Source organism: Lolium rigidum, chromosome 7 (genome assembly GCF_022539505.1).
Source record: "Lolium rigidum isolate FL_2022 chromosome 7, APGP_CSIRO_Lrig_0.1, whole genome shotgun sequence".
Taxonomy (NCBI): Eukaryota; Viridiplantae; Streptophyta; class Magnoliopsida; order Poales; family Poaceae; genus Lolium; species Lolium rigidum.
In genome coordinates, this window is record NC_061514.1 from 72,151,569 (window position 1) to 72,179,339 (window position 27,771).

The following is a 27,771-nucleotide window of genomic DNA, read 5'->3' on the forward strand; positions in this document are numbered from 1 at the left end:
GTGCCGCGAGGCGCCGGCGCGTCCGATTTGTGCCCTTCACGAAAGAGCCGGCACGGGATTGCCGGAGCTTCTATTGAGCTTGAAATTAGGCCGATTTTTTTAGGGCAGTGCAACCCTATTTTGCTTACTCAAAATGCTATCGGAGGCGGCGCCGGTGAAGATGCTCTACCAGTAGAAAGTTTGATTGCTGGCACTGGTTATTGGACTGGCGCTACGTACGTGCCTGTGTGTGCGCCTGCGCGACTGTGTTGGCAAGACGTGCAGACCGAGAGAAATACCAGAGCCACCGTACCTACATGCATGCATGGTCAAAGGTCAATCTGCACAACTAGCTCGTAGCTGGTCTGCTGCTGCCAACTTCACACGCTTTCCTCTTTCACCCTTCTTCTCCACCGCCACCTCAGTTTCATCCATAGTACAGTATCTTTTGTCCTCCTTCCACTTCAAAAAATGATGAAAAAACAATCGATTCGTTAGCCCGATAAGTTTATCTAGATACAGTGCTAATTCTAATTCTAAATAAGTACGTAGTTCTTTTTGAAAACGTTATTAAGAGTAAACCCTAGTTTTATTCTCTACTTTACCTTTTACGGTATTTATCTTACTTAGAAGCATCTTGCATAATGGACGCATCGTCTCCCAGAAGCATATGCTCCTGATTTTTAAAATGACTCTTAAATATGTTTCAAAATATTGAAATAATCTGATAAAAAATGTCGTGTGTGCATCTTAATGTTCTACGTGCTCGCAATGTAGTTTCGCAAAAAATCGACATTTGTTGCGTCACATGTAAAAAAGACAAATTTTGGTGCTTAGAAAAGCTCTTCAGAGAGACATGTTGTTAGTTTTTTTACACAAGACACGAAAAATTTTAGATTTTCCACCAAATTTAGCGTGCACACATACAAATATCAACATATATGTGCGAAATTTTTGTTTATAATTCTTTTGACATTTTAAAATGTTTTTTTGGGTAGCAGGAGCATATGCACCCTAGATCAAAATTGAATTTCCGCTTGCACAATACACTACTCAGCGAAAAAAATCCCATTCCCCCTTCTTCTAAGACTTTGATGGCGTGTCGTGTGATGTAGGTAGGGTTTCTACATTTTGTTGGCTGGCCCGCACCAATTCGACATTTCTAAGTCATCTCGTCCTGCAATGTTTCGCCCACATTTGACACCGGACACTCTTCTCTTTGTTTCGTTTCCAATCTAGGGGGAGGGGGTGGCACACACATGGACATGACATTGATGGATCATAGGGCGACATCAAAGGTTGATAGTTTTCCGATGAGATTCTTCAACTCATGCGAAGGTGGTCGTATGACTTGCTTTAGTGTATGTGGTGGTGCATGCCGACATTGAGCATTCCTACATTGAAAAGTACTGGTCCACATTCCTCACCATATTAGACATCGTTTGAAGAAATTGCATCATATCCTTGTTGAAGACGTTGCTTCGAAGTTCTATTCCTTGGGCGTGATTGCCCAATATATGACTCTTTTGTTGGGACTAGAAAATACAACATGTAAGATCGATGATCTTTTGGTGAAGGAATACAATTTTGTTCCTGATTAGAATACTTCATGGAGTTCTTAGCGAGCCGCCTACGATTCAATGTTGATGGTTCGTCCAGCATATCATACTTTATGCTCTTTCTTATCCTACTAATTTATTTGATGACAGAAAGCTTGGCGGTTGTGAGGACACGCGGCAGGCAACTCGTTGTCCTCACACACATCTCCCTAGCTCAAACTTGGTTATTATTCAACACATTTTGTTTTGTTTTGATGCATGAACCAACGTTAAGAGCACCTGGACATGAACCTAGATTATTGTATCATCATTAGTCCTTCGCCTTCAGATACCTTTCGAGTTTGTTGGTCTATTTAATCCAGAGTATGAGTACCAGTAACATGCACATTACAATATCTCTGGACATCTGTCGTAAACAAAAGCTTGTCTTGATCAGGACTATAATATTAGTACGAGATAAATTAGAGAACATAAACAAGGTTTGATCTCATGGTACCGATCGATCGATATGCCAGCCATTGTTCACGTCGTTTTTTTGTAATATATATATATCTCAAACACGAAGTACACACAACCCTACTTTCAAGAAAACTACTGTAATAGAAATGCATATGCATTTTTTAAAATTATCACATATTAAGAAATATTATATCGACACAAACCACCATTAGTCGTGCACAGCCCTGCGACACAAGTCACCTTAATTATGGGAGCACTAAGTGCGTGCATGAGGACCTAAATGCAGAGAAAAAGTAAATTCATCCGGGAGAGAAACCACCCATTAGCTAATGATGCACTGTGCTGGCAATTAGTCCGGTCAAAATTTGCCAACTAAGATAATTTGGAAACAATGGGTTCGGTCTTTTGGAGGGAAAGATACTAGTACACCCTCATATTCAAAATATGAAAGTACCGCTCACTTTCCACCCTTAATTGTCTTAGCCAAGAACAGCATGTCCATGTTTAATTTGTTGTCTGCCTAGTGTAAACATCTAAGACATTTAATCGGAAAGGAACCACTCATGAGCTGATGATGCACTGTGCTGCTAATTAATCCAGTCAAAATTTGCCAACTAAGGCCATTTTAACGGGTTCGGTATTTTGGAGGGAAAGAGAGCAGGAAACTACCCCTATTCAAAATATAAGAATATAAGATTACTGCTCATTTTCAACCATTAATCGCCTTAGTTCAGAACGACACGTCCATGGTTAACATGTGTCTGTAAAATGAAGAAATGCACCTCAATCTGTAGATGCAAGTTTCTCTCAATTTTGCATCTACAATAAAAGCAACATTACACATCACTTTCAGCAAAAGCATCGAACTGGTACGAGCATGAGGCTCTAGGTGACCGGGAGGCGATCAAGTAAAACCCATCTAGGATTCCACGCCCCTCGCAGGCTGCAATGATGTTGGTTCGTTCCGTCTGCACTGACCCGAGGGCCTTGGAGGCATGGCAGACCCCGCTCCCTCGATGGCGGGATGGCTCCCCTCTTTTTTCTTTAGGTTGTTTTTCAGTGTCTTTTTCACAATGGTGATGCGGTGGCTACATCATGGAATCAGAATAAGGCCCCTCCCCCCGCCCTATCCTCACTTCGGTGTTGTGCCTAGCGCCGACGGAGGGGTGGATCTACTAGGATCCGGTCGTTTTTCATGTTCATTGGTGTGGTTTTACGCCATCCTCTTCCGATCTACGGTTGTCATCATTGACTACTCTAGTGCGTTGGTCCTTAGGCCCTTAGAAGGACGACTTCCCATTAGTGTACTGCAAAAGATTTTACCCATCAATCTGTTGATGGAGGGGCGAGGAGATCGACGTGCCCTCGACTCATGCTAATATGTGTAGTCGTCGCTAGGTGGATCTGATTGTGCCCTCTCTTCAATTTGAGTCCTGATGATCGAAGCTCTGATTAGCACGTGTGTGGTTTCCAATGGCCACAGAGGGCGCGCGAAGTAGTGCCACAGCTTGCACGGAAGCAGCCCGGGAAGAGGAGGCAGACGGCAGTACGGTGTTCCACCCACGGACAGCTCCTTATTTGTATTTTTTAAAATTTTCGGGTCTCTTTGTAATGCGATTGACGATTGTTAATAGATCGGTGAAATTTTTGAAAAAAAATCCACCGTTCTAACAAAAATAATTCTTTTCCATAGAAGAAATCTCATCAGAAAACAAAACATAAATTCAGGTAGTATCCTCCAGCAGCGCACCAAGATAGTGTGTAGACACCCCAGAGGCCTCTCACCGTGACAACCTGCACAAGAGACAGAAAAGGTGGTTGGTTCCATTTGTTTTACACATTTTCTCTCCTCGTATAGTATTTCTTCCTCTGTTTCCTTGGTCTCATATAGGTGGCAGGCTATCACAGGCGATCACACATTCCTTAAACGTTTGTCGAAAAGTGCTTTTAGCTCACGGGCTCCAGTGCTCTCGCTCAGTTAAAAAAAACTAAAAATATTTTTACAAGTTATAAAAAATCATGGAAATAAATATGTACATTACCATTGATACATCCCACAATCATGAAAAATCCCAATCCGAAATTCGTTTTATTTTGGCCTGGACAAAAATAACAAATTCTGATATGTTTTGGAGATTTGAAAATGACTACTCAGATCTACAATTTTGTCATTTTTATGTAGCTCAAAATATTAAGTATTTGAAATTGATTTTTTACCCGTTTGTGGGATACATCATTGACTATGTGTGGATTTTTTTCCAGAATTTTTTACAACTCAAAACTATTATTTTTATTTTTTTAAAAAAAACGAGATCACTGGTGCCCATGTACACCAAATCATTTGTTCCCTAATTTCCTCCTGGCTCCCCCAACCTTTCCATACTTCGACCAAACCTTCCTTCCTTCTTCCCCAGAGTCCAGAGAACCTCACCGGGATCCCTCTCTCCTCCCATAGCCAGCGCTATATATACATTTGTCTCCCATTAAAGCTCCCTCCCCTTCCTCCTCTCCATACCCATCTTGCTTCCACCCCCTGAGTCCACGGGCAGACGACGAAGACGAAAGTAGCAGCGAGCGAGACAGAGGTTGGAGCTTAGGATCGATGGCAATGGAGCCGATCCCGCTGGGGTTCGGGGACGGCATGGACGCCACGCTCTTCTCCTCCCTCTGGGCCTTCCAGGACGAGGTCCAGCAGCCCCAAGAGGTGAATTGCCGCCACAATCATTCTTGCCCCATTTAATTAATTAATCAGTCTGCAATTTCATTTCTTTTTTTGCCTTCGTCTCTGGCTCCGGCGGCCAAGAACCGAGCTTGTACACCTCGCCGCCGCCGACCGGAAATGCTCGCCGCTCCGGCCGAGTGCAGAGGTCATAGAGGGGCCCTACCATGCCTCTCCTTGGGGTGTGTGTGTGGTGTGACTGTCGTGGTCAAGGAGGGTTAGGCAGGCGACGAATTCGCTCGGGGCTCGAGAAGCCTTAGCGTGCCGGAATTTCCTTCCCTTCTCTCTCCGCATTTTTCTTCTTGCTCGATCCATGTGGAAAATTAACTTACTCGAGTAGACTTGCGTAGTCTTCTTCTTCTTCCAGCGGTTCACTGACTTCCTCGCTCGGTTCGGCTTGGTTCGCTTTTGCCTTTTTTCTTTCCAACGAAAAGTTTGGCACTGTAGTGAGATGCTGTGTTACAATGATGTTGTTCAGGTCTGGGTCCCTGTCTTCTCTCTCGATCAATGTTTAGATTATTATTTCTCCTTTGATTTCTTGATGAGCCCGAGCATGTCCGTCTCCACTACCGCTTGTTGTTGCATGGCGCAATCATTTGGAGGAATCAAAATCATTTGCTGCTCCTCGGATTAGATAGATCGTGCGTGCATGCGGCCATCACCTTGTGCTCCGTGAAGATCAACTCTGTTCGGCGGCTAAATCCTGCAAGCAGTGATGTTTCCCCCATCCAATTTCGATGTGATCTTCGTTCTAGAAAGTTATACAGCAGTGGATTTGCGGATTCTCGAGTTGATGTGGGTGCGGCGAAATGTTGCGCTGGATCTTGATTTTGGTCTGTGGAATTTGCAGAGCGTGGAGGAGCTGAAGCAGAGCCTGCTGGCGGCGACGGTGGAGCTGGAGGCGTCCAAGGAGGAGCTGCGGCGGAAGGAGCAGACCATCGCCAAGCTCGCCGACCTCGTGCGCCAGGTGGCCAAGGAGCGCGACGAGGCGCGGGACCAGGCGCAGCCGCTCGCGCTGCTCGCCAAGCAGGCGCCGGCGCCGGCGCATGCCACGCCGCAGCCGCCCGCGATGGTCACCTCCAGTGTCACCGACTCGGACTGCAGCCTCGTCTCGTCCCCCGTGGACCCCTTCTTCGACCCCGTCACCTCCTCCGACCGTCGCCGCTGCGGCGGCAAACTTAGCCCACCCCCGCCGGTGAAGCAGCAGCAGTTTGGCGCGGACGCTGTGCTCGACATGCTCGCGGGGAAGAGGCCGCTGCCGCCGCGTGGCCGGCTCCTGCAGTCCGTCATGGAGGCCGGGCCGCTGCTGCAGAACCTGCTCGTCGCCGGCCCGCTCCCGCGGTGGCGCAACCCGCCCCCCGTGCACGCGCTCGACGCGGTTCCCGTCGGCGGCGTCCGCGGCGGAGTCTACGTCGGCGCGACACCCCTTCATCCCACCAACGCCGCCTCTGTGCTGGGCTACGGCCCCAACGCCAACGCCTGCATGAAGCGGCAGATGCCCACCATGGCCATGGCCGCCGCCAACTGCTCGCCGGGCTTCGTCGCCAAGCGGCACAGGCTGCATTGACCCTGCTCCGGCATGTCCGTGCGGCCACCGACCTCGTCCGACGCCGGCTGCCGTTGTCGCCGACAGCCCACCTGTCGGTGGCACGGCAGCCTGCACTACAGCGTCACGAGTCATAGAACCAGAGTACAGTAGAGTCTCGTCGTCAGTGTTTAATAGTGGTGTAAATAGGAAGGTTAAGTTTGCTTGCATTTCTCAAATTTTCGTTTGGTGCTTTTGTTCGTGAGAGTCCCTAGCAAGAGGCTGTTCATAGATTGACATGAACCAGCAAGTAGAATTTTTGTAGTTTCTGCTCGGAACTTCAGTTTCCATTTCATTCATGCCCTTTGGCTTGTCTGAACTGTGAAATGCACAGTTTATCCCATTCCCACCTTTAGTTGATAGACTGGTTTTGCTATATGTCCCCACTACAAAGATTTATGTATGCCTATCTTCTTGTCGGGAAAATGGCAAAATTATGTTTAGTAACTTTGCAAATTCGAGGTTAAATTGTCCAGTGTTCTTGTCAGCCAGACATCAGAAATGCAAGTATGAGCTCGGACTATCGGGAGCTAGGTCATTATGCCGGCCGCTCATTCAGCAGCTGATAGGCGTGGCCGAGGGTTTCCATCCGACGTTACGCGAAGGGGCCGGCAAAGACGTGTCGGCGATTGTATTGAGCTCCCCAACTAGTCGGCTAGTTTTAGGAAGCGTCGGTGCGGCCCAAAAAACGTGACCGACCCCCAAATTACTTTTGGGGTCGCTATGGGGAGCGTCCGTGAAGATGCTTTTAGATACACAACTTTTGTGTAACCTAGAAGATAAAATATGTAAAACTGAAATTTTAGACGTTTGTAGAACACATGTGTATGTACATAATGATTAATTATCAGAATTCTTTGAACTTTGAAATACCGTTTTCTAAATAATCAAAATATCTGGCACCCTGGAGCCCGAGCTCCAAAAAGCTGCAATACATCGTATTTGACAAATGCTGAAAGCAATGCAAACTTGTTGGGATCAACTGCCTTTTCATGTCAGGGCGCCTAATCAACAGGCATAAAACACTCTGCATTGTTCATCAGGAAGGGATGATATTAACTAAGGAAACACAACATTAACAATGGTGGCGTATTTTAGTTCCAGACAAGATTCTAAGTATTTCTAGAGAGTAGAGACAGACCTTGAATATTCTAGCGAGAAGGGACAAAATTTCCATCCTTTGCCAATGTTCTTCTTTCTTCCTGAGAACACGAGGGCCTGTTCCCCTGCATCCCACTATACCGAGCAGAACAACATGGGTGACGAACTGACGCCGAATGTGGACGGCTAAGTGCAATGCATACCTCACCATGGTTTCAGCACACACAAACAGCTTCCTCCTCCTCCTCCTTGACTAAACCAGTTTCTTTTTCAAGTGGAAGATAAGACATAATAGCTCTCTTGCTTTGTTAATCCTGATAGATTAGCCTATTAGGTTAGGTTAGGGCTCACATGAGCAGAAGCAAGAGCTTGTTGTTCCTTGCATTTTTCTGAAGCCAAAGTTGATAACACAAAGAGACAAAGAAAAATCATACCGCGGCGCACCTAAATCGTTTGTGATCTGAGGACATGCAAAGAGAAGAAGTATCAAATAATCTATTGATAGATAAATATTTCACCATCTAATAGAGCTTTCAGCCGCAAATGGTTTGGAGTCGCCGATACAGTTCCCGGAAAAACATCCCTCACGTTGTCTTCAGAGCAAAATCTCTGTCGCAAGATTTGGAGCAATCAAATAACAAGGGGGAAGCCTTCAAGCATCAAACCCATCAGCTCTTTGTAACAATAAAGGAATGAGGACAATACTTCACATATCTCTGTTTCGGTACCAATGGAATATCTGTCTGATATAACCCGTGTGTGACCGGCGATCTTTTTTGACGGAACCTCGTCAAGAGGGCGGGGAGCTCCCGCAATACATTACAGGAAGAGAGAAAATGATCCAGTTAATAAGGCAAACCGGACCTGAAAACGATTCAACACCCGGTTAATTAAGGGAAACCGGCGAAACCACACCCACACCCAACTAGAGTTGAGGGGACATCATCTGATCCAGATATAAGTGTCCCAAGGCCAAGGGCTATCCGAAACACTACACACCCAACCAAGACAGTCCTCGCCACCTCAAGAGAACTCTTGCAACAAGGAGAGCACTTGCGCCTAACCATAGAAAGACATCGACTAGACATTAGCCAAGATCAACTCACGAATAGCCTGTATCCCAAGAGGCGAGGCAGGCTTCTTGCGCAACCGCAGAAGCGTCTTCATCTTTTCTTGCACGTCTTCCACGTAGCCTTTCTTAGGGGCTGGCCCCTTTGGAGGATCTCCAAAGGATTCCGCCAACCTATATTCAGCACGCTCTTAGCAACTGGGATGTTGCAATCTTTATTCTTCTTTTCCAGACGACCACTCCGCCTCTCATCACAGCTTGAGTCCCCTTCAAACTGCACTTGAATAGGTGCATCGAGCAACGGATATTGCGCAGTGGACTTGAAGCTGCTCCAGTACTCATCCAACTTTGTAGATGAAGATGGCAAAACCACCTCCGCCATCATCATGTCATTGCTAGGCTGTGCTTGGGCTTGCTGCTGCTCGCCTGGGGGCACCACCTCTTGCAAGACCTTGTCGAAGGCAAGTGGGACATCAACGGATTGCACCGTCTCACTCAACTCCGTTGAGCAGCCAGTCGTAATGTAATACGAGTACTCCATTTCAAAAAAGAAAAAAGAACAGAAGAAACATCTGATGTTTCAAACCTTGAATCACGCTGTGAGTATAGACTGAACTGCAAACATGTTGGGGCTTCAGAGGTAACTGATATTGCAGGCATGCATGTCACCTAAGTCAACAAACTATTCCTGAATTGCAAACAATGTGCTAGCAGTGCCAGTATATGATCGTTGCACATTTGGTTAGCACATCAGCCTATAACACCGAAAAGTCAGGTGCACTTAGAAAAACAATCAGCAGACCTTGGAGAAAAGGTTGAACTTCCAGATTAACTAGTCTACTCAGAGCTAAATCGGCAAAGTATGAAGTAAGAGAACTCCGAAAATACGAAGGATATCCAAGAAAAAGAACCATAGCTTACTGAAACTTGACCCTTGTTCATTAGGAAAGGACAGTATCAGAACATAACAGTAGATGCAATAATTTGGTTGCAGTATTTCATTAGTAGATGTTATTCTAGATAGTAGAGACAAACCGTGAGTATTCTAGAGATAGGAGACAAACCTCAATCATTTGCTCATGTTCTTCCAGAGAACTCGAGGAGCCGTTTGCCTGCATCTTTTTGGCATTTAATTGAGCAGAACATGGGTGATGATGAACTGACGACGATTTATGTGTGGCCAAATGTATTGCATATCTCAGCATTGTTTTGAACAAACACAGTGCTTCTTGTTAATGTTGGTAGATTATCCTGTTAGGTAAGTTCACTGTTCACAGATGAGAAATACATGAACTTTGTAGTTTATTTTTTTTAATAAAAGGCCAAACGGCCCAACGTTAAATTAATAACGCCATCAACGACGAAGAGGATACAAGGAGCTGAACCCAGCTTACACGGTAACACTACACCCACACACAAGAACCAGGCTAACAAAGAGCTACAACCAGGTGCAGGGATCGAAGAAACGGCTAAGGCAAAACTACTCCGAGGAAGGGCAAACACTGGACGGGCTGTGTTGTCGTGCCGGAGCTCACTCTAGAGCTCGGGGAACCGACAAACACACCGCACCATCAGACCGACTAGGGGTGGAATCGAGCCGAGCCGAGCCGAGCCGGCTCGAGGCTCGGCTCAACCAGGCTCGCTGAAATTCGAGCCGAGCTAGGCTCGGCTTGCTGCAATTTGTGAATGAAAAAGTGGGCTCGAGGCTCGGCTCGACGGCTCGTGAGCCGTCCACTAGCTCCACTGAAAATCCCAAATCCCCCTCGCCCCCTGCCCCCCACGCCACGCACGCGATTCCCAAATCGAAGAAGCCCGCGTCCAGCCAGCATCGCCGCGCACCGCCACCCGCTGTCCTGGTCGGAAGTACCGCTTTGGAGTGGTACTACCGGTCAAGGTACCATCAAGGTACCGGCATGCCTGCTGCAAGCCCTTCCCTCGTGCGATGACAGCAACGGTACTAGTGACCGGTACCAATAGCGATAGCGGTACTACCAGGCATGCTGGAACTACTTTCTTCTCTTTTCCTCTCCAACCATGTCGTCTCGCGACACACACTTCAAAACTAGAAAACCTAACAACTACTCTTGAGTTTTCTGATCCTAAGGTGTTCAACGAGGGTACCGTGCACCTGCAAATCTTTTCAAAGCAACTATGCACACGGTGAAATTCATTCGAGTGTTATTATCAAACACACAAAACACTATGGATAGATCTTTCTCTTTCACTAGCAGAGGTCACCGAGCTCGCCAAGTATGGTATCCTCGCCCTGCCAGAAGCGACGGTGCCGAATGTTAAATATAAGTCTCTTTTCATTAATTCAGATTTTTAGTTTAATTGGTTAGTGCAATAATCTTTCATGGTATTAGAGCCAAGAGATCTCAAGTTCAAGAGCCTAGTCACGCAGTATTAAAAACAAAAATAAAAATATTCTTCGGCCTGCACCGAACCCACGCTAAGGACTAAAATAGCCTAGACGTGAGGGGGAGTGTTAAATATAAATACACTGCCTTGTCTCTTTCCATCAGTTCGGACTTTTGGTTTAATTGGCTAGTGCAACAATCTTTCACGGAAGGGTTTCACCATCATCTTGGGCGGGGTGCCCGTGCCGCCACTTACCAAAGGAAAGGATTTCGGTTGCGAGGTCTTTCACTGCATGCAGAAGCAGACGTCGTGGCTCGACCCAAAGTACAACACCGACAGTGAGTATTGGCTTTCACTATTTTGTGAGGACTAAGAGGCGGCGCTGAACCATTTCGACGACGAGCACCCACCATCGGAGAAGAATATGGTCGAGCAAATCGTGTTTTTGGTCAAGGCCTGATCGTATCGAGAACGCCCGCAAAGTAGCCTTCATGTGGTCGGCGACAGATGCCGGCATCGTCACCCTTGACTTCGACGAGGAAGAATAGGGGGGCCACCGGTGGCCTGGAGCTGCACCACATGCAACCCGAGCAACGAGTCTTCGCCGGCGAAAAGTATTGGAAATACTTTTGTACACCCACGCATGGGTGTGGATGTTTCTATCACCGTTCATTTATTCCTCGAGATTCGTGCCCACCATGGTAGATAGAAAGATTCCTTTCTCTCTCCTCTTTTTATCCGAATCTTAAAGCACAATGAACGGTGACGGAAACACCCACACCCATGCGTGGGTGTACAAAATCCACTCTCAGAAAAGTATATCTTTATTTTAGTTTTTTACATGTACCTTAGTTTCTTCTCTTGCTTCATTACTTTCCAGTGAAATATTTTCCATCTTAAAATAAAATATGGAATGCATGATGCCTATGTGTTGATCATTCCTGTCTACAAAAGACATCGTTTTAGTCCCTCATTCTTAATTAATGCATGATAGTGCCCTTGTGGTCAAATAGTGCCCTTGTGTAATATAACATGGAAATCATGATTAGTGGAGAACATTGTGATACCTGGTAAAGATCAGCACGAATTAGCTTCTGAATCTTAGGCTTGGAGAAGAAATCAAGTCTCATAGTCTCCATCTTGATGTACATGTCGGCAGCCCATTGCTGAAACTCGCGTCCACCAAACAATATAATGTTAAAAAGTTTTTTCCTGACTTGTAGCTTGAAGCAGTAGTACTCCCTTGCGCTAACAAATTTTCTGGCTGAGTGTTAGAGTACGTCATGGGCCTGGGCCCGTTAGTCTTATGGTTTGCTTAGGGGTCAAGTAAGCCTTGCTTGGGAGTCAAGTAAACCTCTGTTATGGTGCTGCTAGAGGGATGGCGCGAGAGATCCGGCCGGGGGCCTTGCCCACGGCCGGTGGCAAGAGGGAAGGGATTTCCTTCTTAATTCTTGCTTGATTAGATTGATACATCTCCTCTCCTTATATAGAGAGGTTTACTTGACTCCCAAGCAAGGCTTACTTGACCCCTAAGCAAACCATAAGACTAACGGGCCCGGGCCCATGACGTACTCTAACACTACACCCCACTGGACACGCAGCTCGTCCTCGAGCTGCAACCTAAACAAACCATGACTCGACGCAACACAAACCTAACACCTAAAAACGAGCCTTTTACATCTCGGCTTGTTTTATTACTCTCAACCTGAAATGGACTGGGACGCTTTATTGTTGACCCCCGAACATAAAGTGGACACCGTCCGCTCGTCGGACGTGCACCGTACAGCCACCCGGATCCCATGGAAACCGAGCGGGACAAAAGGAGCCCGCGCGGCGGCCGGCGGCGGAATGCAGTGGTGCTACGCGGTGCGCTCCTGTCGGTGACACCATGCCTTCTCCCCGCCGAATGACTGTCGATGACGCAGACTTTGAGGTCGCTGCCCGCGGGAAAAACAACATGTCCGCCGCCCGTGGGGGAAACCGTACGCCCAAGATCCCCGACGCAGCGGACGAGATCGAGGTCCGTTGCGCAATGAAGCGCAACTTGAAGGAGCTGCACCTGCAAATAACGCATCTCCCGCACACGCCGACGCACAAGGAGGCCGCGCGCAGCAGCTTGCAGCCTCACCGCCGCCGACACGTGGCGGATAGCGATCCAAGCCGGAAGCGGTGACGGCGACGGAGGGAAACAGACTGGTGGAAGGGCATCCCGGGCGGTGTCGATGTAGAGCCCGGGGCCAAGGTCGCTCCCACACCGCCGAAAGGCAGGGACGGCGTCGGTGGCGGCAGCAGCCGCTGCTGCGGTGTTGGTAGCGACGGCAGCAGCTGCTGCTGTTGCAGTTGCCCACCGAACGATAGGGACAACGTCGGTGAGGACAGCAGCTGCAGCGGTGGCGTTGGAGGCGGCGGCAGCTGCTGCTGTTGCTGTAGCGTCCCGGTGGGGAAGAAGGCGGCCGGCTGCTGGAGAAGAGGGACCCCCGGCGCCGAGGTATGGCCCGACCCGGAGATGATGGACAGCGGCAGTGGGGACAGCAGCAACCCGACGTCGGGTGGCGGCGACGACAGCAGCAGCGTCGGCTGCCACGGCAGCAGCGCTGCCGGCGGCGGCGGCCCGTAGGGATCGGCCAGGAAGAGGCGGATCTCCTGGACAGCAGTGGTGAGATCGCGGAGGGCTGCGGTGATCTCCGCCGGGGAGAGAACGGTGGGGACATCGAAGTGTGGCGGCGGTGGGTGGGAAGAACTTGGTGAAGGGCTGGACATGATCGAACCCGGGAAAGCTGATACCAAATGTTATGGTGCTGCTAGAGGGATGGCGCGAGAGATCCGGCCGGGGGCCTTGCCCACGGCCGGTGGCAAGAGGGAAGGGATTTCCTTCTTAATTCTTGCTTGATTAGATTGATACATCTCCTCTCCTTATATAGAGAGGTTTACTTGACTCCCAAGCAAGGCTTACTTGACCCCTAAGCAAACCATAAGACTAACGGGCCCAGGCCCATGACGTACTCTAACACTGATCCATTTTCATCATCATCCTGATCCTCTTCGTCATCTGGAACATGTATAAAAAAATAATTAATGAGTGATCCGCAGTAACAATGATTAAAATGTGGCAGACGTTTTAAAGCATTGTAATAATTACCTGCGATCTCATCAGTGTTTTGCTCTGCATCTACATTTGAACTCTGATCTGGACATTGGAAGTCTTCACGCTCGGTGTCACCCTGTTACCTGCCAAAACCCACCGGCGAGCAGTGGTTAAGCAACACGAAGAGCCGGGAGGCTTCCAAGACTGCTGGGGGCCCTGGTCCCTCGACGTCGTCCCGCAATGTTCCGGCACACGTCCTAGCGGTTGCAAGGGCGTGCCACCTGACCTATACCTGGTCAGGAAGGTGTTGGATTGCTTCGATTAGTTTCCTGCATGGTAGACTGATACGTCCAATTTGCATCACTATTTTGTATCATAATTTGCTGTTATTCATTGATATATTTCATATTGGGACACAATACTTATGTTATTTAATCTATTTCGCCAATTAAATTCCTCCTTTTCCGTTCATTAGAAAAATGGCCTTTGGTCGCGGTTGGCAACTGCCATTAGTCGCGGTTGCGCAACCGCGACCAATTAGGCGCGACTAAAGGCCCCCCCTTTAGTCGCGGTTCCTTACGAACCGCGACTAAAGGCCCGTCCACGTGGGCGGCAGGCGAGCGCCAGGGCGGAGGACCTTTAGTCGCGGTTCTTCTGGCCAACCGCGACTAAAGGCCTCCACAGGGTTTAGGGTTTAGGCCCCCTCCCCCTAAATCTGGTTTGTTTTTAATTTGTATTGTTTTATTTCTTTTGGGTTTTAATTTTGAAGGAGTTTCACATATTCTACCGTACTACATACATGCATATGAATGTACAATTTCAAATAAATTTGAAATTAGAACAAAAAGAATTCAAGAGGAATATACAATATATATTCGATATCGGATGACCATATACAATTTTGAACAAGTTTCCATACATATTTAGTGCATATAAAGTTCTACGTCCTCTACATAGTGTTCTCCTCTAGGATCGATGACTTCCCTCGCGAACCATCCAGCTAGTTCCTCTTGAAGTGGTCGGAAGCGAGCTTCGGAGTAAGCGTCGTCCGGAGGTTATTCCTCCCGATGTTGTTCTCGGACGGCTGCCGCTCGGTGGTGTATCTCCGGATCCTCTCACAAACATAGTATCCACATAGATTGGTCCCCGGTGGCTGAATATCCCCGCCGCAGCCTTTGCCCTTTTAAAATGTAGCTCTTTTTTGAATTCACCGACCTTTTGATCTACGAACCGTCTCCAAACCCTACGAGGCAAGGAAAATTAAATGAACAAGAGAGTTATTAATTAGTTACTTGATATTAGGAAATGATGAACGAAAAAGGCCGATCGATATAGAGCGCAAACGAATGAAAATAGTTACTTTTGCATCATTTTTCTCATGTCGGCCCAATGCTTCGGATCCATATTCGGAGAGTCGTGGACGAGAACCGTGGAGTTCTGAATTTGAATTACTAGCGTAATCCAGTGGAACTCGCGGACACGATACATGCACGATCATGCATAACTCATCGATTAGCCACATACCATGCATGGAGTAAACAAAAGAGAATGTGCTCAAGACGAAACACTCACCCAAAATGGTAAGGAAATAGAATATCACTTTTGAGTTCCTGTTTTATAAGAAACCGCCACAGGCCATCCTCCACGTCTTTGGGGTGGTGTTCTAACACATATGAATTAACGATTTGTGGGTCAATGAACCCAACATCATGGACGCGCCTTATTCGCATTTCCCGCTTCTTTATTCTGCATAATAGCGTACACAACAAGATAGTTAGGACAATATATATATTTATAGTGCAGGCAATGAACGAGATGGGGTAGAAATTAATAAATCACTTACGTAACATAGCAACCGATGATAGATTTGTCGAGCTCGCGCAGATTGAACAAGCTGGAACAATTCACTCCGATGAATTGTTATATAGTAATGTTTGAAGTGATGCTCAGGTCTAACTTCCGCATAAATATAGTCTTTGGCATTTTTAAGTTGTATGTAAGCCTTGTACCAATTTAGCAGATGATGCGCGTAGATGTACACGTCCGTTGGGAACCCCAAGAGGAAGGTATGATGCGCACAGTGGCAAGTTTTCCCTCAGAAAGAAACCAAGGTTTAATCGAACCAATAGGAGCTAAGAAGCACGTTGAAGGTTGATGGTCGCGAAATGTGATGCGGCGCAACACCAGGGATTCCGGCGCCAACGCGGAACCTGCACAACACAACCCAAGTACTTTGTCCCAACGAAACAATGAGGTTGTCAATCTCACCGGCTTGCTGTAACAAAGGATTAAACGTATCGAGTGGAAGATGTTTGCAAAGAAAACAGTAAACACAAGTATTGCAAGTAGATTGTATGCTATGTAAAGAATAGGACCGGGGTCCACAGTTCACTAGAGGTGTCTCTCCCATAAGATAAAAGCATGTTGGGTGAACAAATTACAGTCGGGCAATTGACAAATAGAGAAAGGCATAACAATGCATATACATGATATGATAAATATAGTGAGATTTAATTGGGCATTACGACAAAGTACATAGACCGTCATCCAACTGCATCTATGCCTAAAAAGTCCACCTTCAGGTTATCATCCGAACCCCCTCCAGTATTAAGTTGCAAAGCAACGAGACAATTGCATTAAGTATGGTGCGTAATGTAATCAACAACTACATCCTTAGACATAGCATCAATGTTTTATCCCTAGTGGCAACAGCACATCCACAACCTTAGAACTTTCATCACTTGTCCCGCATTCAATGGAGGCATGAACCCACTATCGAGCATAAATACTCCCTCTTGGAGTTAAGAGTAAAAACTTGGCCGGAGCCTCTACTAGTAACGGAGAGCATGCAAGATCATAAACAACACATAAACAATAGATTGATAATCACCATAATCATAGTACTCTCTATCCATCGGATCCCGACAAACACAACATATAGTATTACAGATAGATGATCTTGATCATGTTAGGCAGCTCACAAGATCCAACAATGAAGCATAACAAGGAGAAGACGACCATCTAGCTACTGCTATGGACCCATGGTCCAGGGGTGAACTACTCACTCATCACTCCGGAGGCGACCATGGCGGTGTAGAGTCCTCCGGGAGATGAATCCCCTCTCCGGCAGGGTGCCGGAGGCTATCTCCGGAATCCCCGAGATGGGATTCGCGGCGGCGGCGTCTCGGTAAGGTTTTCCGTATCGTGGCTCTCGGTACTCGGGGGTTTCGCGACGGAGGCTTTAAGTAGGCGGAGGGTCAACGCGAGGGGCCACACGAGGGGCCTAGGGGGTAGGTCGGCGCGGCCAGGGCCTGGGCCGCGCCGGCCTAGCCTCTGGCCACCTCGTGGCCCCACTTCGCTATCTCTTCGGTCTTCTGGAAGCTTCGTGCAAAAATAGGACCCTGGGCGAAAGTTTCGTCCAATTCCGAGAATATTTCTTTACTAGGATTTCTGAAACCAAAAACAGCGAGAAAACAAGCAATCGGCTCTTCGGCATCTTGTTAATAGGTTAGTTCCAGAAAATGCATAAATATGACATATAATGTGCATAAAACATGTAGGTATCATCAATAAAGTAGCATGGAACATAAGAAATTATCGATACGTTGGAGACGTATCAGCATCCCCAAGCTTAGTTCTGCTCGTCCCGAGCAGGTAAAACAATAACAAAGATAATTTCTGAAGTGACATGCCATCATAATCTTGATCATACTATTTGTAAACATATGTAATGAATGCAGCGATCAAAGCAAAGGTAATGACATGAGTAAACAACTGAATCATATAGCAAAGACTTTTCATGAATAGTACTTCAAGACAAGCATCAATAAGTCTTGCATAAGAGTTAACTCATAAAGCAATAAATCAAAGTAGAGGTGTTGAAGCAACACATAGGAAGATTAAGTTTCAGCGGTTGCTTTCAACTTATAACATGTATATCTCATGGATATTGTCAACATAAAGTAATATAACAAGTGCAATATGCAAGTATGTAGGAATCAATGCACAGTTCACACAAGTGTTTGCTTCTTAAGGTGGAAGGAGATACGTAAACTGACTCAACAATAAAAGTAAAAGAATGGTCCTTCAAAGAGGAAAACATCGATTGCTGTATTTGTGCTAGAGCTTTTTATTTTGAAAACATGAAACAATTTTGTCAACGGTAGTAATAAAGCATATGAGTTATGAAAATTATATCTTACAAGTTGCAAGCCTCATGCATAGTATACTAATAGTGCCCGCACCTCGTCCTACTTAGCTTGGACTACCGGATCTTTGCATGCCATGTTTCAACCAAGTGTCACAAAGGGGTACCTCCATGCCGCCTGTACAAAGGTCTAAGGAGAAAGCTCGCATTTCGGATTTCTCGCTTTTGATTATTCTCAACTTAGACATCCATACCGGGACAACATGGACAACAGATAATGGACTCCTCTTAAATGCATAAGCATGTAGCAACAATTATTATTCTCATATGAGATTGAGGATATATGTCCAAAACTGAAACTTCAACCATGATTCATGGCTTTAGTTAGCGGCCCAATGTTCTTCTCTAACAATTTTGCATGCTCCAACCACTAAAATGATAGATCCTTCAGACAAGACGGACATGCATAGCAACTCACATGATATTCAACAATAGTTGATGGCGTTCCCCAGAAGCTTGGTTATCGCACAACAAGCAACTTAATAAAAGATAAAGTGCATAAGTACATATTCAATACTACGATAGTTTTTAAGGCTATTTTGTCCCATGAGCTATATATTGCAAAGGTAAATGATGGAATTTTAAAGGTAGCACTCAAGCAATTTACTTTGGAATGGCGGAGAAATACCATGTAGTAGGTAGGTATGGTGGACACAAATGGCATAGTAGTTGGCTCAAGGATTTTGGATGCATGAGAAGTATTCCCTCTCGATACAAGGTTTAGGCTAGCAAGGTTATTTGAAGCAAACTCAAGGATGGACAAGTGCAGCAAAACTCACATAAAAGACATATTGTAAACATTATAAGACTCTACACCGTCTTCCTTGTTGTTCAAAACTCAATACTAGATATTATCTAGACCTTAGAGAAACCAAATATGCAAATCAAATTTTAGCAAGCTCTATGTATTTCTTCATTAATGGGTGCAAAGCATATGATGCAAGAGCTTAAACATGAGCACAACAATTGCCAAGTATCACATTATCCAAGACATTTTAGAATTACTACATGTAGCATTTTCCAATTCCAACCATATAACAATTTAACGAAGAAGAAACTTCGCCTTGAACATTATGAGTAAAGCCTAAGGACACATGTGTCCATATGCAACAGCGGAGCGTGTCTCTCTTCCACAAAGTGAATGCTAGGATACATCTTATTCAAACAAAAACAAAAACAAAAACAAACCGACGCTCCAAGTAAAGAACACAAGATGTGACTGAATAAAAATATAGTTTCAGGGGAGGAACCTGATGATGTTGTCGATGAAGAAGGGGATGCCTTGGGCATCCCCAAGCTTAGACGCTTGAGTCTTCTTAAAATATGCAGGGGTGAACCACGGGGGCATCCCCAAGCTTAGAGCTTTCACTCCTCTTGATCATAGTATATCATTCTCCTCTCTTGACCCTTGAAAACTTCCTTCACACCAAACTTCAAGCAAACTCATTAGAGGGTTAGTGCACAATTAATAATTCACACATTCAGAGGTGACACAATCATTATTTTCACTTCTGGACATTGCATAATGCTACTGGACATTAATGGATCAAAGAAATAAATCCAACATAGCAAAAGAGGCAATGCGAAATAAAAGGCAGAATCTGTCGAAACAGAACAGTCCGTAAAGACGAATTTAAAGCTGGCACCAGACTTGCTCAAATGGAAAAACTCAAAACTAATGAAAGTTGCGTACATATCTGAGGATCACGCTCGTAAATTGGCAGATTTTTTCGAATTTTCTACAGAGAACTGTGCCCAGATTCGTGACAGACAGCAATGCTGTTTCTGCGCAGCAATCCCAAATATAACACCAACTTTGACATAGAAACTTTACTTGGCACAAAAACATGATAAGGAGAGGTTGTTACAGTAGTAAACAACTTCCAAGACTCAACAAAACAAAAAATTGCTGTAGGTAAAAACATGGGTTGTCTCCCATAAGCGCTTTTCTTTAACGCCTTTCAGCTAGGCGCGAAAGTGCAAATCAAGTAACATCAAGAGTAGAAGCATCAACATCATAGCTTGTTCTAATAATAGAATCAAAAGGCAACTTCATTCTCTTTCTAGGGAAGTGTTCCATACCTTTCTTGAGAGGAAATTGATATTTAATATTACCTTCTCTCATATCAATAACGAGCACCAACGAGTTCGAAGAAAAGGTCTTCCCAACACAATTGGACAAGATGCATTGCATTCGATATCCAAGACAACAAAATCAACGGGGACAAGGTTATTGTTAACCGTAATATGCACATTATCAATCCTCCCCAAAGGTTTCTTTTTAACATTATCGGCAAGATTAACATCCAAATAACAATTCTTCAATGGTGGCAAGTCAAGCATATCATAAATCTTTTTAGGCATAACAGAAATACTTGCACCAAGATCACATAAAGCATTACATTCAAAGTCATTGAATTTCATTTTAATGATGGGCTCCCAACCATCTTCTAACTTTCTAGGAATAGAAGTTTCAAGTTTTAGTTTCTCTTCTCTAGCTTTTATGAGAGCATTTGTAATATGTTTTGTAAAGGCTAAATTTATAGCACTAGCATTAGGACTTTTAGCAAGTTTTTGTAAGAACTTTATAACTTCATAGATGTGGCAATCATCAAAATCTAAATCATTATGAGCTACAGCAATGGGATCATTGTTCCCAAGGTTGGAAAAAAATTCAGCAGTTTTATCACCAGCGGTTTCAGCAGTTTTAGCAATTTCAGGCAGTTTTGTTCGCTTTGCACTAGGAGTAGAAACATTGCCAACACCAATTATATTACCATTGATAGTAGGAGGTGCAGCAACATGTGAAGAATTAGCATTACTAGTGGTGGTAATAGTCCAAACTTTAGCTACATTATTCTCTTTAGCTAGTTTTTCATTTTCTTCTCTATCCCACCTAGCACGCAGTTCAGCCATTAACCTTATATTCTCATTAATTCTAACTTGGATGGCATTTGCTGTAGTAGTAATCTTATTATCAATATCATTATTAGGCATAACTTTCAATTTTAAAAGATTTACATCAGAGGCAAGTCTATCAACTCTAGAAGCAATAGTATCAATTTTATCAAGCTTTTCCTCAACAGATTTGTTAAAAGCAGTTTGTGTACTAATAAATTCTTTAAGCATGGCTTCAAGACCAGAGGGTACATTCCTATTATTGTTGTAAGAATTCCCATAAGAATTACCATAACCATTACCATTAGCGGAAGGATATGGCCTATAGTTATTACCAGAGTTGTTCCTATAAGCATTGTTGTTGAAATTATTGTTTTTAATGAAATTCACATCAACATTTTCTTCTTGAGCAACCAATGAAGCTAAAGGAACATTATTTGGATCAACATTAGATCTACCATTCACAAGCATAGACATAATCACATCAATCTTATCACTCAAGGAAGAGGTTTCTTCAATAGAATTTACCTTCTTACCTTGTGGAGCTCTTTCCGTGTGCCATTCAGAGTAATTTATCATCATATCATCAAGAAGTTTTGTAGCCGCCCCCAATGTGATGGACATAAAGGTACCTCCAGCAGCTGAATCCAATAAATTCCGCGAAGAAAAATTTAGTCCTGCATAGAAGGTTTGGATGATCATCCAAGTAGTCGATCCATGGGTTGGGCAATTCTTTACCAAATTTTTCATTCTCTCCCATGCTTGAGCAACATGTTCAGTATCTAATTGTTTAAAATTCATTATGCTACTTCTCAAAGAAATAATTTTAGCGGGAGGATAATATCTACCAATAAAAGCATCCTTGCATTTAGTCCATGAATCAATACTATTCTTAGGCAAAGATAGCAACCAATCTTTAGCTCTTCCTCTTAATGAGAAAGGAAACACTTTCAATTTAATAATATCACCATCTACATCTTTATACTTTTGCATTTCACAAAGTTCAACAAAATTATTGAGATGGGCAGCAGCATCATCGGAACTAACACCGGAAAATTGATCTCTCATGACAAGATTTAGTAAAGCAGGTTTAATTTCAAAGAATTCTGCTGTAGTAGCAGGTGGAGCAATAGGTGTGCATAGGAAATCATTATTATTTGCATTTGTGAAGTCACACTACTTAGTATTTTCAGGGGTATTCATTTTAGCAACTGTAAATAAAACAAACTAGATAAGGTAAATGCAAGTAACTAATTTTTTTTGTGTTTTCGATATAGAGAGCAAGACAGTAAATAAAGTAAAACTAGCAACTAATTTTTTTGTGTTTTGATTTAGTGCAGCAAACAAAGTAGTAAATAAAATAAAGCAAGACAAAAACAAAGTAAAGAGATTGAGAAGTGGAGACTCCCCTTGCAGCGTGTCTTGATCTCCCCGGCAACGGCGCCGAGAAAAAGTGCTTGATGCGCGTAGATGTACACGTCCGTTGGGAACCCCAAGAGGAAGGTATGATGCGCACGGTGGCAAGTTTTCCCTCAGAAAGAAACCAAGGTTTAATCGAACCGAGTAGGAGCCAAGAAGCACGTTGAAGGTTGATGGTCGCGAAATGTGATGCGGCGCAACACCGGGGATTCCGGCGCCAACGCGGAACCCGCACAACACAACCCAAGTACTTTGTCCCAACGAAACAATGAGGTTGTCAATCTCACCGGCTTGCTGTAACAAAGGATTAAACGTATCGAGTGGAAGATGTTTGCAAAGAAAACGAGTAAACACAAGTATTGCGATAGATTGTATGCTATGTAAAGAATAGGACCGGGGTCCACAGTTCACTAGAGGTGTCTCTCCCATAAGATAAAAGCATGTTGGGTGAACAAATTACGGTCGGGCAATTGACAAATAGAGAAAGGCATAACAATGCATATACATGATATGATAAATATAGTGAGATTTAATTGGGCATTACGACAAAGTACATAGACCGCCATCCAACTGCATCTATGCCTAAAAGTCCACCTTCGAGGTTATCATCCGAACCCCTCCGGTATTAAGTTGCAAAGCAACGGACAATTGCATTAAGTATGGTGCGTAATGTAATCAACAACTACATCCTTAGACATAGCATCAATGTTTTATCCCTAGTGGCAACGAGCACATCCACAACCTTAGAACTTTCACGTCACTGTCCCGGATTCAATGGAGGCATGAACCCACTATCGAGCATAAATACTCCCTCTTGGAGTTAAGAGTAAAAACTTGGCCAGAGCCTCTACTAGTAACGGAGAGCATGCAAGATCATAAACAACACATAAACAATAGATTGATAATCACCATAATCATAGTACTCTCTATCCATCGGATCCCGACAAACACAACATATAGTATTACAGATAGATGATCTTGATCATGTTAGGCAGCTCACAAGATCCAACAATGAAGCATAACAAGGAGAAGACGACCATCTAGCTACTGCTATGGACCCATGGTCCAGGGGTGAACTACTCACTCATCACTCCGGAGGCGACCATGGCGGTGTAGAGTCCTCCGGGAGATGAATCCCCTCTCCGGCAGGGTGCCGGAGGCGATCTCCAGAATCCCCCGAGATGGGATTCGCGGCGGCGGCGTCTCAGTAAGGTTTTCCATATCGTGGCTCTCGGTACTGGGGGTTTCGTGACGGAGGCTTTAAGTAGGCGGAGGGTCAACGCGAGGGGCCACACGAGGGGCCTAGGGGGTAGGTCGGCGCGGCCAGGGCCTGGGCCGCGCCGGCTTAGCCTCTGGCCACCTCGTGGCCCCACTTCGCTATCTCTTCGGTCTTCTGGAAGCTTCGTGCAAAAATAGGACCCTGGGCGAAAGTTTCGTCCAATTCCGAGAATATTTCTTTACTAGGATTTCTGAAACCAAAAACAGCAGAAAACAGCAATCGGCTCTTCGGCATCTTGTTAATAGGTTAGTTCCAGAAAATGCATAAATATGACATATAATGTGCATAAAACATGTAGGTATCATCAATAAAGTAGCATGGAACATAAGAAATTATCGATACGTTGGAGACGTATCAGCAGACCTGTCATTTGTCGAGGTAGATCCTCTTCCTGCGCAGGCTCGACGAGAGGCCCATTCCGCACATATGTAAATACTACGTCCTTCATTGCCACCTCATCAAGGCCTAACGCTACACGAAGAGTCAGACCTAAGTCTGCCGCTTGTTCTTTGGCTCTCGCTACAGTCAATCCCTGTGCTGCCGCAGCTGCTATGACATCAGGGGCATCGTCCGAACCTGCGGCTTTCACTATGAGCGGGGCGATCGACTGTTTACTTTGTTCCCCGAGCTGGGCAACTTGTTTCCCCCCGACCGCGAGTGCTTGACTACGAAGTTCACGTTCATAGTCGTCAGGCAGATTCTTCGCGGCCTGGGACGGTGTGTTCAAAAATGACTTAGCCCAGCTCTTTTCCTTGTCAGAAAATACTTGCTTGGGCTCGGGCTCTCTTTTCTTCTTGCAGTCCGCCTGCCATTTCTCATGCTGGAGCAGCCACGGCCGCTGCATTTTGCTCCACACTAAGTTCCCAAGGCCTCGGGGTGAGAGGCTTTAGTGATGGCTCTGGTATCTTTGTGGTTGCAGGTACATAAGGCTCCGGGTTAATAACCCAAGACTGCCTCTGCTTCTTCGCCGGAGGTGGATTGGGGGCTGGCGTCTGATCACCCGCCGGATGAGGACTGGGGGGCGGCGTCTGCTTACCCGCCGGAGGTGAATTGGGGGGCGGCTGACGTGAAGGAGGTGTAGGTGAACCACCACCGCCGCCGCCGCCGCCACCACCACCGGAGGGGGGTGGACTTGTTCGCCTTGGCGCCTCGCCTGGAAACTTGATAAACTTCTTTTGCCATAGAATGAACTGGCGCTTGACATCTCCAAGTCTTCTCGCCCCTTCGGGTGTAGCAATGTCAATGTCCAGGTCCTCAAACCCTTGGACTATGTCCTCCACCGTGACACGAGCATAGCCATCTCGCAATGGGGTTGTTGTGGTGGAGTGCTCCGAGTAAACATGGTAAAGCACCGGCGATGGCTACCTTCATGGACATGTTCCCGATCGGATAATACGGATGACATTCTTTCATCTCCTTTATATCGTCCACGGGGTAGCGAGGAGGCTCCGGTGCAGTAATTTCGACCACCGGAGGCTCCGGTGCGGTAATTTCGATCGTCGGTGCACCGGCCGGTGGGGCCTCCGTGGAAGCCACGCTGCTTCTTCTCTGCTGCTGGCTTCCGAGATCCATTGGATGATCTTCATGCTGCGCCCGAGATGCATCTCTTTCGGCTACTAGTACACTCACGGTTTTCTTCATCACATCCATTTCCGATGCCAACCGCGCCACAACATCTGCATCTCGATCCATCTTTCTCTTACGGCTTCTGTAACCGTACGGGTCATCGTTGCGGGGAACCCTATTTTCCACGGAATGTGCCCCATGCCTCGTACACGTCCTCCGTGTTCGGGATTCCCGAGGGCTTTCGTCGGCGCGTCGTTCTCTCTCGTTGAACTTGATCTTCCCCTCTTGAGCATCCCTCATTGCCTCAATAAGCTTTTCGGTGGGTTTAATTATTTTGCCCCGGTAAACACACTCTCCTGTCTCCGGGTTCAGCGATCCCCCATGCCCGTACCACCAGCTTTTGGCCCTTGGGTCCCATCCCTCCGTACCTGGACGGATTCCTCGCGCCCTCAGCTCGTTCTCCATCTTCTCCCACCTAGGCTCCCAAAGGCGATACCCTCCTGGCCCCATAATATGATTGTACTCCTTCTTAGCCGCATTTTCCTTATTTTTTTCGATAGTTCAAGGAACTGCTCCGATTTCTTTTGCTTCACAAATTCTGGCCAATCATGTTTCAGTTTCTCATATTGTCCTTTGAAATCCGGAGTCTTGTTCTGGTTGACATAGTCACGGGCTAGATTTTGCTTGAATTTCCGGAATGCACTGGCCATCTTTCCAAGAGCGAACTGTTTGAGTAGCTTCCTCCTCTTCTTGTTTTCCGCAATCTTGTTACCCTCCTCATCCAATTTGTGGTATTCCGGAGGTAGGACGACATGTTGCGAAGCTTTTTGCAAGCAATCTTTTTTTGTTCTCTTGTCGACAAAAGTGAAACCAAGACGTGCCTTCTTTGGCTCATTCCACTCCTGGACGGTGATCGAGACGTTGTCTCTAACAACGGCTCCGCATTGGTTGATAAACTTGGTGGCGTTCTTCTCGGGCTCCAGCGGCTTGCCGGTTGCACTGTCGACAACCTCGATGGTATATATTTCTCCTTGTTTCAGCGTCTTGGTTGCGCCACGCTTTGACGACGTACTCGATTGTTTCGATGATCCGGCCGAGGGCTAAAATAAGAAAGAGAGTCGCGAGCGTTAGTACACACATATTTATTCAAATCAGTTAGTTTGTATCACCAGAGGCTCAATGTATATATATACCTCGGCGCCGGAGGTGGTTGCTACTTCCAATTGAAGATCGTCGTTTATCGACGTTTCTTCGGCATCATCTTGCTGACGGCGCCCTTCATCTTCACCGTCAAGGTTCAGATAAGAAGAGATATCATCTTCTTCTTGTCCGGTCGGCACATATGGAATATCGCCGTTTATGATGCCGAACATATGGTCTTCAGCGTCCAGATCATAGTTGTCCAGAATCGGGTCAGCTCTATCGTCCGCCATATGTCAGTCCTGAAAACATGTAGTAAAAACAAATTAATTGTGTATATGCATTATCACATCTCTTCTACATATAAAGAGAGAGGGCGACGAGGGAGGCGAGAGGGGGGACGCGTGTTATATGCGGACGATCGACCTCGCAGTGACCGCGTGACCGAGAGACCGGTGGCGGTGGCGAACCGGTGGCGAAAGAGCGGTGGCGAACCGGTGGCGGTGGCGAACCGGTGGCGAAACGGCGGGTCCGCGTGTCGAGCACGTATGGTGGTTTTTTTAGTCAATTTTTAGTTTTTTAAGTCAAAATTTAGTTCTTTTTTGAGACAAAAATTTTAAGTCAATTTTTAGTTTTTTTTAAGTCAAATTTTAGTTTTTTTTTACACAATCTTTCACGCGAGCAGAGCGGCGCGCCGGCGAGCAGAGCCGCTCTCTTTCACGCGAGCAGAGCGGCGCGCCGGCGAGCAGAGCCTCTCTCTCTCACGCAAGCAGAGCGGCGCGCCGGCGAGCAGAGCCGCTCCCTCTCCTCTCTCTCTCTGCGAGCGGCGGCGGCGCCGGTGACGACGAGGGGCCGGCGACGACGCGCGCGCGACGACAGTACGGTAGAGATAGGCGGCGGGGGCGCGCGTCGACATACGGTTAATTTTTGTTAAGTAGTTAAAATTAACAAGCTATAGAATAAAAAAACTTCTAAGTTAAAAAAAATTAGTTAATTTTTATTACAATTTTAGATAAATTTTTTTTAAATTAAAACTTCTAAGTTAAAAAAAATTAGTTAATTTTTATTACAATTTTAGTTACAATTTTTTTAAATTAAAACTTCTAAGTTAAAAAAATTTAAGTTAAAAAAAAGAGAGAGGGGGCGCTGGCATGCCGGCCCCCTCCTCTGTTTACTGCAGGGCGCGCGCGCGGGGCGGCACCGGCGGCGTGGCGGCCCCGGCCGGCGATCGAAGGGCGCCGTCGACGGAGAGGGTTGTGCGCGCGGGGGCGGTCGGCGTCGTCTGCTCGTTTGTGTGCGCGCACGACGGCGGGTTGTGCGCGGGCGCGGCGGCGGCCGGCGTGTC

At 45.9% G+C, this 27,771-nt stretch overlaps 1 protein-coding gene across 2 annotated transcripts; it reads left to right on the forward strand.

Moving 5' to 3' along the window:
• Positions 1-4,557: 4,557 nt before the first annotated feature.
• LOC124678603 lies at positions 4,558-6,283 on the forward strand. 2 transcript variants are annotated; one of them, XM_047214471.1, is made up of 2 exons: positions 4,558-4,701; positions 5,567-6,283. In XM_047214471.1, the coding sequence occupies exons 1-2, from the start codon at positions 4,600-4,602 to the stop codon at positions 6,281-6,283; spliced, it is 819 nt and encodes a 272-aa protein (XP_047070427.1). In that variant the 5' UTR covers positions 4,558-4,599. The 2 variants fall into 2 exon arrangements, with proteins under 2 accessions (XP_047070427.1, XP_047070428.1); XM_047214472.1 differs by lacking the exon at positions 4,558-4,701 and adding an exon at positions 4,708-5,194.
• The last annotated feature ends 21,488 nt before the right edge of the window (positions 6,284-27,771 follow it).